The sequence below is a fragment of the Oncorhynchus kisutch genome, linkage group LG11 (assembly GCF_002021735.2).
Source record: "Oncorhynchus kisutch isolate 150728-3 linkage group LG11, Okis_V2, whole genome shotgun sequence".
Taxonomy (NCBI): Eukaryota; Metazoa; Chordata; class Actinopteri; order Salmoniformes; family Salmonidae; genus Oncorhynchus; species Oncorhynchus kisutch.
This window is the reverse complement of record NC_034184.2, coordinates 67,885,425-67,902,878: the sequence shown is the minus strand read 5'-3', so window position 1 is coordinate 67,902,878 and position 17,454 is coordinate 67,885,425. Positions and strand designations below refer to the sequence as shown.

The following is a 17,454-nucleotide window of genomic DNA, read 5'->3' as shown; positions in this document are numbered from 1 at the left end:
AGAGGGTTAACATGTTTAAATGTCTTACTCACATCGGCAACGGAGAATGAGAGCCCACAGTCCCTGGTAGCGGGCTGCGTCGGTGGCACTGTATTATCCTCAAAGCAGGCAAAGAAGGTGTTTAGTTTGTCTGGAATCAAGACGTCGGTGTCCGTGACGTGGCTGGTTTTCCTTTTGTAGTTTGTGATTGTCTGTAGACCCTGCCACATACGTCTCGTGTCTGAGCAGTTGAATAGCGAATCCACTTTGTCTCTAATCTGACATTTTGCTAGTTTGATTGCCTTGCAGAGGGAATAACTACTCTGTTTGTATTCTGCCATATACAGCTCATACAGTATAAGGAAATCAGTTAATTGAAATACATTAATTATGCCCTAATCTATGGATTTCACATCACTGGGCAGGGGCACAGCCATGGGTTGGCCTGGCAGGGCATAGGCCCAGCCAATCAGAATGAGTTTTCCCCACAAAAGGGCTTTATTACAGACAGAAATATAATTAACTGTCCGGGTGGCTTGGTCTCAGACGATCCCGCAGGTTAAGCAACTGGAAGTGGAGGTTCTGGGGTGGCGTAGTTACATGTGGTCTGCAGTTGTGAGGCCGGTTGGACATACTGCCAAATTCTCTAAAACGACATTGGAGGCGGCTTATTGTAGAGAAATTAATATAAAATTCTCTGGCAACAGCTCTGGTGAACATTCATATAGTCAGCATGCCAATTGCATGCTCCCTCAAAACTTGAGACATCTGTGGCATTGTGTTGTGTGACAAAAGCGCACATTTTAGTGCCATTTTGTCCCCAGCACAATGTGCAACTGTGTAATGATCATGCTGTTTAATCAGCTTCTTGATATGCCGCACCTGTCAGGTGAATGGATTATCTTGGCAAAGTGTTAAATGCTCACTAACCGGGATGTAAACAAATTTGTGCACAAAACGAGAGAAATAAGCTTTTTGTTCATATGGAACATTTCAGGGATCTTTTATTTCAGCTCATGAAACATGGGACCAACACTTTACATGTTGTGTTTATATTTTTGTTCAGTGTACTTTGTACCTCATTTACTCAAGTGTTTCAGTTATTTTGGCAGTTACCTGGCTTATAGGCCATGTGGCTTATATTATGTCTAAAAGAGGACAGAGAGGATAACGTAACTGATCAAAAGACAAGCACAATATCTTAAACATTTTGTTTTTTAATGTTTAATAATCACATCACTAATTAACAATTAATCACAATAAACACTTCTTTCAAACCAAAAATGTCAATTCAAAATGAATGAAAAACAAAAAAACATATTCTGCAAATGACAAATTCTGCGAATGACATAAGTCTACTGAACACATTCCATTTGTTTCTGCATGCTCTTAAATAGGTGTTTTCTATGAGTACACTTGCACATTGGGTGTGCGCTAGCGGAAGAAGCAGATCTATGGAGCTCATTGTAGCATTACTGGAGAGCTCTAAGTAACACAAGCCAAACCTGACAGCTACTGTTAGCCTTACATAAGGGTGTGTTAGGGCGCGGACGTCTCCATGACACTCCAGGACAGAGTGTGTGTGTGTGTGTGTTTCTGTGTGTGCGTGCGTGTAGGGCAAGGGCAACAATATTCCTAAATGACAGATATGACCTGACTTCTAATCCCACTTCCTGCTTTAACAGGAAGCCCTGCACCACAATGGCATGTTACACATGCCATGCAATTCTACACATTAGTTTCAGTCCCTTCCATGTTGCACGTATCTTGTTTTCAAATCAACGCAAGAAGGTCACTGTATCCTACAATGTCAAAATCACATCTGAAGGTCTACCTGTAAATAAGAGTATTTTCATTTCTTAAGACTGGGGTTGTGGGGATGGACAAAGGTTATGTGAAAGTTAACAAAACTCTTACAATTTGTGAAATAAACACTGTTCAATAGACAGCAATCCACAAACTGGACCAGACCTCATTATGCCTCCCATGCGTATAACCCCTCAAACACTCCCCACTGACCCAACCACCCTGTCAGTATGGGAACACAAGATAAATACAAAAGTGTTGCATCTATAGAACATTATATCTCTATAACATTCTTTTACTTCAGCAGCCCTTTTCTTGGAAAAAAGGCAGACTTGCTCAATAACAATAATGATACCCCTTACCATTAAAACTGTTAAAGACATATTAACATAAAAGCTGTACGTAACATCCTTATTACCATCATTGTTGTTTTCATATTGTTTTTTTTTCCTGTGGCGAAAGTGTATAAAACAGTCAAATATCTATTTATATACAACCGTGTGCAATCTCAGAGAGAACATACCGGTGAGTGTGGTAAGTCAGGATCAGGGGTAATATTGAAATTGATCTCGAGGATCGTGTCACCAGAGGCGATACTACGATCCACCTCAGCAGCCGTTCCTCTTACAACAATCACTGCTGTACTACAAAACCGCTCAAATATCAATATCTACAAACCTCTCCAATTTTAAAATAACATCAAGTTGATAACAATAAAATGTATTGACCATTTTCTTAAAACATTTCAATTGACTTTTTTTTGGGCTCTGGGTATTAGGCCTATTCCACACATCTCAATTGATTGTGATTAATTTAATTAAAAAACATTATTACAATGTCTTTTAAACACTATTTCATGGATATCCTAGGAACAATATGGGAGTAAATCAGTGTGTGGAGAGACAGCTTTACCTTTCATCAAATACACATTACCATCACACACCCTCTTTAATATATTCAAGAATTTAAGGTCATTTTAATAGTTTCCATATCTCTGATTTAAGAGGATATTAAAGTAGGTCTACATATTGATGTGAATTAGGGGGGGGAATCATTCCTCAAAAAGAGTACCTGGTGTACTGTCCTTATTTTGAGCTCAACACATTTAAAAAACATGACGAACTTATAGCTGAATTATATAATATACCAAACTGCAATAGAATTTAGAATCAAATTGACAGCCCCCAATTTTCTTCCTGCCCACTGTTAAAAAAAAGAGAAGAAGATACAACACCAACTATTTGCCCCCAAGGACAAATATACTGAACCACAACACTGCAAGTCATAATGCACATAGGCTTTCTGCTCTGGGCATGATATTACCTGGCCATGCACTAAAAAGGCAATTGGAGGCAATTGTTGGATACATTACTACAAGTAAAATAAGCCACATTGAATGTTCCACTGCCAACAGCCTGACAAAAACAAGTCCTTCAGCAGAACCTCTAATAATGTTCCAACAAGTCCTTCAGCAAGTCCTCTTATAACCGTCAATAACACTTTACCAGAACCCTCAGAAAACAGCTGAAATGGGACAACAAGCAGGACTGGTCACAAAATACGATTATTCTAAATCCTAATCAAACTACAGTGCCACCATGCGGTTTCATTTTCAACTATGACATTCTGTCTGTCTGTGTCACTCCAGGGACAAGGGTCCATCAGCTTGAGCTTCCAGCCCGAGTCCCATCCCAGTTTCAGGTAAGCAGGACAGGAGGCACGTACAATACAAGACACATCGCTCCACCAACCTCCAAGACACTTTCCTTCACATAATTCATCTTAACATTCTATTACCCTCTGGAGTTTTCCTAGACAGCACTATTCTGACACATCACATTGTTGTCTTAACACACTGAAGAGGACACGTCTTTACGTCACTACGCCTCAGTGTTCGCTGTCTCCCTCGTCACACCCCTGACATGCTTTCTCAGTCTCAACGCCCTAAACAGAGTCGCATCTTCATGCCTGTGTGCCATTGTTTCGAGAAAGATATATGCGTGTGTATTCAAGAGGATTTCTGAGCCCTGTTGGTAAAGAGAAGAAAACAATGAAACAAACCTTAAAACTAAGCTGATGAGGAAAATAAACTAATGTAAAAGTAAACAGAACGCCACAGCTCATTGTTACAGTATTATTCAATCAAACACACCGTTTAAAGAGAGTTAAATAGCCTACTGTTATAGTACAGTCTACTAGTTTACTAATATTTTGTGAGTGCTCTTTAAAAACAACATGTATTTAACCCTTGGACAGTGAAAAAGAGGGGTCTGGACTCTGGGTACATGGATATGAGAGAGGAGGGAGGTGAGGCAGTGAGTGAATGAGTCGATGGTTGGTGAATAGTGAGTAAATTAATCAATGGTTATTGGGAACACACCACAGCCCTACATGCTCACAAGTAAAAGGGCTCTACACACATATTAGTCTGCGTACATAACCCACAGGTGAGTCTAGGAAGGTTTCCCATTGGGGGTGTCTATGTGAACCAAACAGGTGTGTTCAGGGCTGGCGATGCCTGGTAGATTACTCTCACTAAAACGGCACTAGGACGTACTGTAATACTGGATAAGACTGATTGTTGCTACTGTACGCTGCAACTGCCATGTTATGCTCTTGGAGAGGTAAGGAAACATGAATTAGACTTCACAGTTAACATGGCAAGCCTCCATTCCCCTCCCAATGTTATCCCAACCTGCTTGAAGCTTGGTCTACTGTATGTACAATGTCAGCTCATCCAATGGGAACACAGGACAGCGGTAGGTAGGTAAGCGCAGGTTTAGGCATAGTAAGAGAATGATACATGGGTGAGGTGTTTGGATGTGGGATTGAGGGTCATGTCTGAGTCCTGCTAGCGTGCCGTTGCCCCCCTGTCCCAGCGGGGGGAGGAGGGAGAGGGCAGCGGGGGTAGCCAGCAGAAGTCAGGGAGTCGTTGAGAGAGACGCTGCGTTGTGGGTGTGAGGGGCTGTCTCCCGGGGCTGGCCAGGTTTTGATGTCGTTGCCGTGGTCCGTGCGAGAGCGGGCGTTCTCGCGGAAGTTGAGCTTGAAAGACTCAATCTGCAGCAGGAAGTGTGTAAATGGGACAGAAAGAATGGGAAAGAGGAGAGAAGGAGAGAGGAGTGGGGGACATAGGAGATGTTGAGGGGGTTAAGATGAAGAGGGTAGATGGATAGCACAAAGAAGAATTAGAAGCCTGTAAAATAAGAAGTCAAAGGTAATGGGGTGGTCAGGGGCATGTAAATCACAAAATAAATATGAAAGTCTCAAAGTCATTTAGATAAGAGACCATCTCTGCTTCTTTTGTATCCAAACTTGCCCCTTCATAAGGCCCCTCTCCAGACCAGACAATCATAAAGCATATTTGGGAGGCCTCATATTAGCTCACATCAAAGGATTAGGAGTCTGAGAGAATGAGGAGGAAGGAGTGGGACGCAGCCCTAGTGGAGAGAGGACAGGCAGGGGACTGTTCGGTTTGGACGGCACACTTACTTGTCTCAGGGATGCGCGAGTCAAAGCCCTGGGGGTCATGGATGCCCTGGCTTCCGCAGGGGGCACCCTCCTTCACCCCATTCTCCTGGGCGGGGCTGCTTGCCTGCCCTGGCACCTTGGCTGAGGCATCACTGGAGGGAGCCCCATTTTCCTCTGCCGTCTCCTCGGCTCCCTCAGCCTAAAAATGCATACAGTAGCAGGGTGTCAATTGGGAGGGGGGGTTCAAATGGAATGGACAAAGGGGTTGCAGTGTGTGTACAGTAGGACAGATGAGATATTAACTACAAGCATACTCCAACAAAACATGGTAGGCGCTGAGGATGTCTTCAATGCTGGAAATAAAAATGGTAGAAAATCATAAAAGCTAAAACAGGACCAGTGGTCTGACGGTATCAAATATTGTGGAAAATAAAGAGCTATATTTATTCAAACATATTAGATGAGAGCTAGCATTGGATGTGGAATATATTCTTCAGCTATATTTGATCTGAAATTTCTTTAGAATAATAATAATAATAATCTTTAGACAGGGGCTTATGTGTCCAGTAGCTCTGGGTACATAAAACACGTGTCTCTATTTCACAAAAAGACCACAAGGGAAGGGATAAATAACAACATCTATGGGAAACTAGATGGTTTGGTAAACGTGTGTGTGTGTTTCAACACAACACTACACATCACCCGCACCATTAAACCCTGGGTTTTATCACCATTTTCATTCAAAAGAAATGTGCATACCTAAACCATAGAGAAACCAAATTAAACATGTTATCATGGATTGTGCAAGTGTTGCGTATACTGCTGGTGCAAGCTGAAAGCTACTGTATGTGCAGGTATATTATAACATCTCTGAAATAGTCATATAGTATGTGTCCAAAGAATGTGATTGAGGACCAACTGAGAACATGTCAATATGTGTATGTGTTCATTATCAACTGTGTACAGTATGCACTGTATGCAGAAATATCAATATTCATTCACAGTGCCAGAGGAGATGAACGGTGCATCCATGGAGATGCTGGTCATGTGACTGATAAGATGGACTTCATTCTTTGAGTGTTGTTATGAACACAGTGAGAAAAGAGCACAAACATGGATAAACTCAATGCTATGCTTTCCCCCGCATTGCCCCTCTCTCTCTCTCTCTCTCTCTCTCTCTGGGAGTGTTTTGTAGTTGAGAGGCCGTGTGGAGGGCTCTGTCCTTACTTATTTTCTTGATTCTTTCCTTGGTCATGCTATAGATGGTGCTGTAGATGAGGCTGGGTCTAGTCCTGCTATAGATGGTGCTGTAGCTGAGGCTGGGTCTAGTCATGCTATAGATGGTGCTGTAGATGAGGCTGGGTCTAGTCCTGCTATAGATGGTGCTGTAGCTGAGGCTGGGTCTAGTCATGCTATAGATGGTGCTGTAGATGAGGCTGGGTCTAGTCCTGCTATAGATGGTGCTGTAGCTGAGGCTGGGTCTAGTCATGCTATAGATGGTGCTGTAGATGAGGGTGGGTCTAGTCATGCTATAGATGGTGGTGTAGATGGGGCTGGATATAGTCATGTAATTGGTGGTGTTGATGAGGCTGGCTCTAGTCATGTCATGTATGGTGGTGTAGATGAGGCTGGCTCTAGTCATGTCATGTATGGTGGTGTAGATGAGGCTGGGTCTAGTCATGTAATGGATGGTGGTGTAGATGAGGCTGGGTCTAGTCATGTAATGGATGGTGGTGTAGATGAGGCTGGGTCTAGCCATGTAATGGATGGTGGTGTAGATGAGGCTGGCTCTAGTCATGTCATGTATGGTGGTGTAGATGAGGCTGGGTCTAGTCATGTAATGGATGGTGGTGTAGATGAGGCTGGGTCTAGTCATGTAATGGATGGTGGTGTAGATGAGGCTGGGTCTAGCCATGTAATGGATGGTGGTGTAGATGAGGCTGGGTCTAGTCATGTAATGGATGGTGATGTAGATAAGGCTGGGTCTAGTCATGTAATGGATGGTGGTGTAGATGAGGCTGGGTCTAGTCATGTAATGGATGGTGGTGTAGATGAGGCTGGGTCTAGTCATGTAATGGATGGTGGTGTAGATGAGGCTGGGTCTAGTCATGTAATGGATGGTGGTGTAGATGAGGCTGGGTCTAGTCATGTAATGGATGGTGGTGTAGATGAGGCTGGGTCTAGGCAGGTTATGGAGGGTGGTGTAGATGAGGCTGGGCCTATTCAGGTTATGCTAGTGGATGAGGAGAGTGTAGTGGGGAAGAGCAAGCGACTAGGGGTGGTGGAGGAGGGTGTCAAGCGGAAAATGAAAAAGGGGGAGAAGAAAGGAGGGGAGAGGCACTAAGGAACCTTTGCCTGGTGCCGGGGGGAGGGGGGGTGGGCCAGCTAGAGAGAAAGGGCAGGTGGTCAGGATGGGAGATGGAGATGCGGAGGAGGAAGGTGAGTCTAAGGACGAGGAGGTCGCTTTCTTTTCAGATTCAATGGGTCCAGAGCTGACAGTCAGTCAGGCAGAGGGGTCAAAGTACAAGGTTAGGGAACGGTCAAGGTTCCTGAATGATACTGAAGGGAAAAAGGAATCTTGAAGCTTTTTTTTTGTGATCCGGTAAATTTTGTAAGATCAGTACAACACGCCAGAGGTGTGGACTCGAGTCATATGACTTGGACAAATATGATGATTTGCAACTCGACTTTGACTTCAACACCAATGACTCGTGACTTGACTTGGACTTGAGCCTTATGACTCGACCTGACACCCTCCCCAAGACCAAATATTAAAAGTGATGCTATTAAAAAAAGTGTGCAGTGCATAACTCTTCATTTAACGGATTACAGTTTCAATCGGACAGCAGCCAATCAAATTGTGCCAGCTGAGAAAAAGCTGTGCGTGGCAGTGCAGAGGAATGTCGGCGGGTGAATTCTGATGGAGCCCTTGGAAAGATGATACCACAAATTATTATTTTTGGATATAAAGACGATGCTGTATCAACAAAAAACAGTAACTTGCAAAACATGCAGGAAGAAAATTACAGACGGAGGCGCAACAATTTCCAACTTTGTTTGACATTTGAAGCTGCACAAAGAACGGTAAGCCGACAGCTATATATTTTATTACCTTACTAGTGTATCATGTAGGCTAACGTAACGTTAAATCAATGAGCCTCCACACAGCCAGTCAGTGCAGGAATGTGATCATTGCACCCCAGATTGAGCTACAACTGGCTAGGCAGTTGGTAGCCTAAATCTTGCCTGATGTTCCTAAAACAAGGTTGGGCGATTGTGTACAAGCCTACATCGCCCGACTGCGCCCCATAGCATTCTCGATAGTCGATCACTATTGCTTCCATGGAAAAAGAAAATTTCTTTAGAAAGTAATAAATATATAGATATTTTTAAATGCATTCATGATATGCGTAAATGTAATATACTAACTATTACTCTGGTTAAAAATATGAAATTCTATTACATTTGGTGAAGAGCACATTATGACTCGTTTAGGACTCGAAACTCAAAGTTAAAGACTTGAGACCTGACTTGATACTTGACGGTTTTGACTTGGGACTTGAGTGCTAAGACTTGAGACTTACTTGTGATTTGTAAAACAATGGCTTGGTCCCACCTCAAACACACTATGAAAAACGAGGAGCATGGTGTCCTCTCACTCAGGAAATGTGTTAGGTTTAGGAAGTGGGTCACAACCACCGTGCGTAAGGGTCTACCTTCAGATGCTGTTTAGATGAATAGTTTCTTTCTGGGACTGGGGCTTTTTGAGCTTTGCTATTGGTCTCTTTCTTTGCTGGCTTTTCTCCCACTTTTTATGGAGACTCTTTGGCTAGGCTCGCTTCATTTAATTGGTGCCAGAGATGCAGGTAAGAGGAGTCTGTCGGGTGAATATGTAAAACCAAAAAGGTACAGGTGTTGTTTCTGCTGGAGACACACAGTGATGTGGTGAATCAAATCGATTTGGAGCTCTGGTGGAAAGGGGCAAGTGTGTTGAGACATGGGACAAATCTTAGTGCAGGGGTGGCAGTCCTTTTTGCACTGGATCTGTTTGTAAAAATTTGCTCCTCAAAGGAGGTGTGCAGGGGTAGGCTGCTTGTTGTTAAACCAGAAATTAACAACATGAGTTTTGCCCTTATACATGTGTATGCGCCTAACACAGGGCGAGAGAGGGGGCATCTGTTTGGGTGTCTAAGAAACTCACAGATAGCGCCTGAGGAGATGCTGGTGGTAGGCGGGGACTGGAACTGTACAATTTGGATTTGGATTTTTACCAAAGATAGAAATGAGGAGGAGCCTCATTCAGGCTCAGTGCGGGTGTTTTTATTTATTTTACCCTTATTTTACCAGGTAAGTTGACTGAGAACATATTCTCGTTTACAGCAACGACCTGGGGAATAGTTACAAGGGAGAGGAGGGGGTGGACATCTTAAATCAGTTTGATGTAGTGGATGTTTGGAGAACTAGACGTCCCAACACAAGACACTTTACATGGGTGAAGGTCTTTGGGGCTAGGGTGAGTGCAGCCTGACTAGATCGGTTTTACATGTCCAGGAACCAGAGCAATAGGCTGCTGGGCACTACCATTCTCCCGGTGGGTTTTTCAGATCGCCACATAACCGGCTGTCTACTTCATCAGGGCCTCGGCAGGCATCCTAGTAGAAGTTTAATGTAAAGATCTTAAAATATGCCACTTTTTGCTCAGGTTTCCAGACTTTTTCTCTGAGTCAATGGTGGGATGTGGGAAAAGTCCAAATGTGTCTTTTCTGTCAACAGTATACAGTTCTCTCATTCTCAGGCTCTGAGAGTATTGGAGGAACTCGAGCGTAGTATCAGTGATGTGGAGGTAGAGCTGGTGGGGCAAGGCAATGTAGGCCCCCAGGTTAATTTGGCTGAATTACGTAGGGACCTGGGCAGTTTTTTCCAGGTTAAAGCAAAGGGAGCACTTCTAAGAGCTAAGTTCTCCATGCTCAAGGAGCTGGATGCTCCCAGCTTCTCCTTCTTTGGTTTGGATTGTCTGCGGCTGTCGGCCGGGCAGGTGACCTCTGTGGTGGGGGAGATGCCGGAGTGGACTGTGGAGTTTTCTACTGAGTTGTATTGGGCACAACCGTGTGATCCTATACGTGTTCAGGTTTTGTTTGCAGAACTCCCTAAGCGCTCTCTGGCACAGAGGGATGAAATGGACATTCCCCTGTTGTCCAATGAACTGGCAGAGGCCATAACCCAGATGTCCACCGGGGTCGATGGACTCCCAATTCTGGGGAATAATTGGACTGGACTTTTTTCGCGTGGGGGTAGGAGAGTTGCCGATGTCCTGCTGTGGCTCTGACTCTCCTGCCCCCAAAAAAGGCCTGTAGCATTGCTCTGTGCGGACTACAAGATATTTGCCAAGGTCCTCGCTAACAGAGTGAATTCCCATCTGGACTCTATAGTATACAAGGACCTGACATATTGTGTACCGGGCTCAATCACTGACAACTTCTTCTTAATCAGGAACATGTTGGACTTGTTGAGAGTTTCTAAGATGAAATTTGGACTGGTCTCTAGACCAAGAGAAGGCTTTTGGTAGAGTGGACCATGAGTATCTGTTCAATGTGATGTCTGTGTTTGGGTTTGGGGAAAGGTTTTGGCTTGTGTGAAGATGTTGTATGCTGGGGCGTCACATATGGTCAAGTTCGGAGGGGGGCTCAGTGACCAGTCTTGGTGAGGCGGGGCATTAGACAAGGATGACCTCTATCGGGGCATTTAAATACACTAGCCATTGAGCCTTTTTTTGGGCCTCCTACGCAGGAGACTGCAGGGAGTGTGATGGACAGGCATAGCAGTGTCGACATATGCAGATAACATTTCTGTGACGGTCAGGGATGGGCAGGATATGCAGGCACTAGAGACTAGGTGTATGAGGGAGCTTCGTCAGCTAAGGTGAACTGGGGCAAGAACAAAGCTCTTATGTGGGGCATGGAGGGAGGAGGGGGTTGTAAAGGCTTAACATTTTGGGGGTGTACCTGGGCTCGGAGAGGTGGTGAACTGGGAGATGTCAAGATTGGCCAGGTGGAGGTGGCTCCTGTCTCAAGTGTCATATAGAAGGAGGGTGCTGATAATCAACAACCTGGCGGCATCCTCCCTGTGCTCGCAGACCTGCAACACAAGCTGGTGGATTTTTTTCTGGTCGGGCCATCACTGGCTGAGGGCGGCAGTGTTGTACATGTCCGTCCACAAAGGAGGACAGGGCCTGGTGGAACTGGAGAGCAGGGTGCCTGCATTCCCAACTAAAGGCGGCGCAGAGACTGCTGTACCATACTGATGTCGGCTGCTGCTGCTGAGGAGAGCTGGTGGATTAGGGTTGGACCGGCAGCTATTCCTCATGAGGCTGGAGAGGCTGAGTACAGCAGGTCTCTCTGATTTTTACTCTGCAGTGCTGAGGGCCTGGCAGCTGCTAAGGCCCACACGAGAAGGGTGGTGTGGAGCCTGGGCTGTGGGAGGAGCTTATCTTCAACAATCCAGCCATCCTTTTGAGATCAGTTCAATCGGCCACCCTGCAGAAGCGACTGATGGCAGCGGGTTTACTAAGGCTGGGTGACCTGCGACTGCTGGGGGAGGAGGGGTGGAAAACCCTGGAAGTCCTGGCATAACAAACAGGTTTACTAACACCTTTTAGGCTGCTAGAGAGATTCCTGGGGGAGGTCCTGGAGGCACTATCTGAGCCGGTAAAGTGGGTGTTTAAGCAGTCAAAGGGGGAGGGACCACCAATGTTTCCCTCACTGCAGGTGACGGCAGAGACTGGGGACTGGCAAGGGGGTATGGAGGACTTGTTGGACTTTAACACTCTGAGCCTGGGGGAGTTTGAGGGGGTGGAAGGTAAAGCCCTCTACAACCTCTGCATTAAGGTAAGGAACATTAGGAGCCCAACAGTGTGAAGGCACATCAGTGGCAGGGGGTATGTGGGGCGGAGAGTATGGTGGGTCCCCAGTGCCAAAGAGGTCAGGGGATCTCCAGTGGAGGGTTCTACATGGAGCCATGGCCACTAACAGCTGGTTGGCACGGGTCGACCCAGGAGTCGGACAGGGATGTCCTTTCTGTGTCATGAGTGAAACTGTGCATCATGTGTTTTCTGTGTGCACCAAGTTAATGTAATTAATGTCTCTGTTGGAATGTCTGTCTGAGAGGTTGGGAGTGGAGTTTACTGTCAGGATGTTTATAATGGGGTAGAGGTATTTGAACAAGGAAAAGGCCAAATGTGTGTTGTTGAATGTTCTGTTTGCTCAGGCAAAGTTAGTTATTTGGCTAACAAAGAGGAACAGGGTCAAAGGTGGGGGGATAACAGACCCTTTACTATTATTTAATGGGATGGTCTCTGTGCGCCTTAGGGTGGAATTTGAGTTCTATGAAATTGGCGATGTTTCATGAGATATGGTGTGTTGGGGAGGCCGTCTGTATAGCTGGGGAAGATGTTTCAGGAGATATGGTGTGTTGGGGAGGCCGTCTGTATAGCTGGGGAAGATGTTTCAGGAGATATGGTGTGTTGGGGAGGCCGTCTGTATAGCTGGGGAAGATGGGTTGGATATTCGGTTGCAGAAGTGGTGAGGTTTTGGTTATTGTGATGTGTGATGTTGTTTTGTATCGTGGGGTAAAGGACAAGGTGAGTACGCAGCACAGGGGATATTTGTCTTTTTGAAGTGGGTGGTGGTGGTGAGGATTTAATGAAATGAGGATGTATCATTAAAGAAAGTCTCTCCCTCCCTCCTGTGGGGAGCGACACTTTCCACAGACAGTATTGTCCACAATGTATTGTAATAACTTACCGTACCTGTGCCATGCTCAATGGCTATCTTCAATAAAATGTTTTCCGAATGCTATCACTGTGGAGATCACATTTCCAAGTTGTTTTCTGGACTATACCATTTGACACAGGCTGAACATCTGATCTGATGCACCAGATGTAATAGACTATACTGGGGACAGGTGTCTGACAGTAAACTGTCAGCGTGAAAGTAGGAGTATAAAGCAGTCACTCAGTGTGAGGGTCCTTTGTCCAGTGACCTCACCTTGATGTTGCCACCACCGGGCTCGTGACAGAGGTTGTCCATTGAGCCCACTTTGGACTTAGCCTGATCCTTGTTGTTCACTTTCTGGGACTCGATCTTCACATCGCCGCCCCCTACAGGACACACACAGTCAATGGGACAGCACAGAGAATACACACTGCACAGGTCCGCAGAACAGAGATCAGTTGTTGTTCTGCTTAATCATTATAATCATCTTTGGTAGTCACATTTGAATGGTCCTTAATATCATCTTGAGCATATAATGACAGTAACGTAATCATCAATAAAACACACAGAAACATACACAACACATACATTACAGTGTACATTCAGTATGGCAACTCAACAGGTCTACCAAGAGGGCCTTTACCAGGCTTGTGTTTGATGTTGGCCTTGGAGCCACACTTCGATGTCACTTTGCTTAGATCCACCTTCTTGTTGAGTATCTGTACCTGCAAATATACATTAGACCCAGTTACACACACAGAAGAGGAAATGAATGACCACCCGTCAAAGATCCATGACGGCCATCTTCTTCGCCATGCAGTTGAACCTATTCAGCATTATCATTAGCCATCTGTTCTTGGGAAAACATGTACTCATGTGTCCACCGCATATAGTAGCAGCACGAGCACAACCAATCAACGGAGGAAGTCTGCATAGAGAGCCAATCAGAGTTGAGTGTCTGGGCAGGTCAGTGGTTAGACAGGTAAGGGTGGTGTTTGATTGAGTGAGTTAGAAACAGCGACAGGTAGAGTCTAAGCCAGTGTTTCCCAACTGTAGCCCCGGAAAAGCTTGTCAACTAATCATCAAGCTCTCAATGAGTTAAATCAGGTGAGTTTATCTGGGGCTACAACAAAAATGTGTGATGTTGGAGGGACTGGAGTTGGGAAACACTGGTCTAAGCCATGGACAGTAGCAGGTACTCCGGAGGAGGGTTAGCTAGAGACACCATGCTGTCCAAAAACCATGCTGTCCCCCCCCCCCCCCCAAAAAAAAACGGTGAATAAGAGTGACGTCTTAAAAGCGTTCGGTTGTGTCATTCGGCAGGAGCGATGCTTTCAGGCAATGACTGTGCCAGTGCCAAAAGGGGGGCAGCACTGTAGCATTTCCTAGACTAAAACCAAATTTGTCAATGATAGAACCGTGACTCAGACATTTTGAGGTCTGCAGATTTTTGTTTTGTTTTGTATGAGTGAGGTTCAGCCTGTTCCAGTGGAGTCTTCAGAAGATAACCCCCCCCGCCCCGAGCTCTTTAGTGGTCATGACGTGCGGTCGGCCGTGTAGGGTTGGGGGCCATTCAAGCTAAGCCGCAATCCGGTACTAACCTTCCCTCCACCAGGAACATGCTTGATATTGTCCTTGGAACCCAAGCGTGAGGTGACGTGGCTGAAGTCCAGCTTTTTGGAGACTATCTGAACCTACAAAGCATAGAGCAGGCAGAGAGGAAGAGTAGATTCACTGTCGGGGTTAGAGGGAGGGTCGGGTGGGGGCGAGCTGTGACGAGGAAGGATGAGAGGAGCGCAGAAGCATCTAGAGGCCACACACACAGACGTCTATTGACACACGCATGCGGGGTCCCACATCCACACCTGCCCTTTGAAGATGCTCAATTGCTACGGTATTAAAATAGATTATTGAAACAGGCATGTGAATGTATTATCACGGTGATGGTTTCACCTGTAATGTATTGTATGTTGGTGCTAACATGTGTTGTTACAGTGATAATTACTATAACTGTGTCTGACTGCCTGAATTGTGATATTGCTATGCATACTGTATGCCCTTTTAATGGGCTTAAGTGAATGGCTGAAGTTAATGTCTCCGTTTAAAATTCACTTTGGTGATATCCTGCCATATTGACACATTCATACTTGTTGGCACATAGACGGACAATCGCACAGTGACAACATGACATTGGTACCATGAACCCATAAACCCAGTAGTTAGATTTAGACAGGAAAATTACTACATTTCATACAGACATCTTAGTTAGAAATAACTGCTGACAGTTAAGCAAAGGAACCACACACAACCACACAGACAAACATATACTAGGCAGTAGCAGGCTTAAGCTCAGATCCTTGACAGCCATAGGAGTCCTCTGGGTATCATTATGTTGTGGCAATTAGGGGGATGGAGAGCTTTAGTGGAGGGTGTGACGGAGCAGAACTCAGAAAGTCTCTCCGTCCGGATCCTCCGTCTACAGTGCAGACATACACTACTGTACAATGACTTATCACAGCCCTCCAGCCCCTACTTTGCCACAGGGTAGGTCAACTTTAATACTTTGCTTTAGGTTCAGGACCATTTTAAAACCAGGGATATACAGTATTCGTATTGCTGTCAAGCAACATTGTAGCCTTGCGTTACTGTATGAAGTCTTGTGAGGAGAGAGATTGTAGCAAGGCAGTGTGTTAGTATGCTTAGCGCTCTACCACGGACGCGTGCCTCCCCTCCGAGGGTATGCCACCTGATCTGGTATCTCATTGACCGTTCTTCCATGTCTACTGTATACAATAACCTAACCAAATGTTTTTGAGGTGAAACCTAAGACGCAACATGAATCAGAAGGATTGTATTTCAAACGCATGATTCTTCTTCGGGTGTGGTCCGCCTCCACAAAACCTCACGTTGATGTTGGTAACTCCAGAACTGTCTGGCTGTAAAGACAGTCACCGGTGCGCACCAGTATGGTGTCGGTTGGTCGGTGAGTCAGTCACCTAAGCATCTGCTTTTTAGACAGCTGTCCGTCAGTCAGTCCATGCAGTGAATGAGGGATAACCAGAGATGAGTAAGTGTTTGTGAACAATGAAATATGGCAATAAAAAAAACTGCAAAACCACAATATTTTAACCTACAAAACAGAGGTCGGAGAGATGAACAGCTTGGAGGAAATGTATCTCACTTTAGAAGAAAATGACAAGAGGATAGAGAGACAAAGAATGAGAGAGAAAGGGGAAGAGAAGAAAGAGAGAGGTTGACAGAGAAAGAGCGGGTGAGAGACAACATAATGAGACATATACAAAGAGAGAGACAGAAAGTGAGAGTAGTAAACAGAGGGTGAGGAAGAGAGAGATATTTGAAGAGATAGGGGTAGATATGGGGGGGGGGGGGGGTGAACTCACTTTGGCCTCGCTGGTCTCTTTGGAGGAGGAGCCTTTGGCCAGGGCGTCGCTCCTGCCAGAGACCTGGGGAGACAAGCCCCACCCTGGGTCAATACAACACACAGGACACAGGGCAGCAGGAGTCCGCAGAACTACCTCCTCTATTCTGATGCTGTATCCAAAGCAGCAGGGCTCGGTTTATTTCAGAGAACAAAGAAAATTTGCATTTTCTTTGACACGCAGTTTGGGGTCCATCGCTCAACATGTGGCACCATATGTCTTTCAACGTTGTTATAGGTCATTCCAACGTTGGACTTGGTTATTCCACCATGTTGACACTTGACAGTAGAAGTGAAGGCATAGTGTATCTGGCTAAAAAGCGTGTTAGGAGGACTTATAATGTATAAGGGGTCTCAGCCAGGGAAAAGGAAGTGAGAGGTAAAGTAGTGTATAGGTGGATGTAGAGAATGGGGTGAGATGTTAGCATGAGTGCAAGATGGTGAATTGAATCAAATGGAGATTTATGGAGGAAGTCACTGAGTTAACTGAAGTTAACTGGGAACTATTTTGGATCGCAAAGGGTAAAATATGAGACAAGCTGGGACCAGCCAGGAGAAGAAACTAGGAGGGGTTGTTAACAGGGAAAGCTCTGCTACGGGATGTGGCATTAGGAGAAGTGCACTATGGAAAATTCCGTCTTAGCTGGGGCCTCAACTACTGAACATAACCTGTCTGAGGGAGGCAAAACCATTATTAGACCAGGGGTGTCAAACTAATTTTGCCCCGGGGGCAACATTCAGTCTTCAATGAGATCTGGAGTCCCGCACTGAAAATTGGTTGTATTTCCTTGCTGCCAGAATTTGCAAAAAATAGTCTTTGATTTTCCGATGCTCCCTGACAGTCATTTGTGTGATTATTAGCTGGTTACAGTCAAGAAACTGTATGAATGTAGGTCCATTCTTATTTCTACACAGTTTCCATTGCATTTTAAAGTATATTTAATAATTTTAAAGTATATTTAATCATTTTAAAGTATTCAAGTTCATTCCCCC

The 17,454-nt window shown here is 45.1% G+C and overlaps 1 protein-coding gene across 14 annotated transcripts in view; it reads right to left on the bottom strand.

Annotated features, from left to right (window-relative positions):
• Positions 1–1,178: 1,178 nt before the first annotated feature.
• The window catches only part of LOC109899362 (microtubule-associated protein 4), a 125,139-nt gene continuing 108,863 nt past the window's right edge, over positions 1,179–17,454 (bottom strand). For 5 of the 14 annotated variants that reach the window (XM_031836149.1, XM_031836150.1, XM_031836157.1 and 2 more), the window contains 6 exons: positions 16,424–16,486; positions 14,624–14,716; positions 13,666–13,747; positions 13,296–13,408; positions 5,275–5,452; positions 1,179–4,978 (listed from right to left, as the gene is read on the bottom strand). In XM_031836149.1, coding sequence (XP_031692009.1) covers positions 4,971–4,978; positions 5,275–5,452; positions 13,296–13,408; positions 13,666–13,747; positions 14,624–14,716; positions 16,424–16,486 — 537 coding nt within the window. In that variant the 3' untranslated portion in view covers positions 1,179–4,970. The remainder of the gene's footprint in view (positions 4,979–5,274; positions 5,453–13,295; positions 13,409–13,665; positions 13,748–14,623; positions 14,717–16,423; positions 16,487–17,454) is intronic. The other 9 variants (XM_031836155.1, XM_031836156.1, XM_031836160.1 and 6 more) reach the window with 6 other exon arrangements.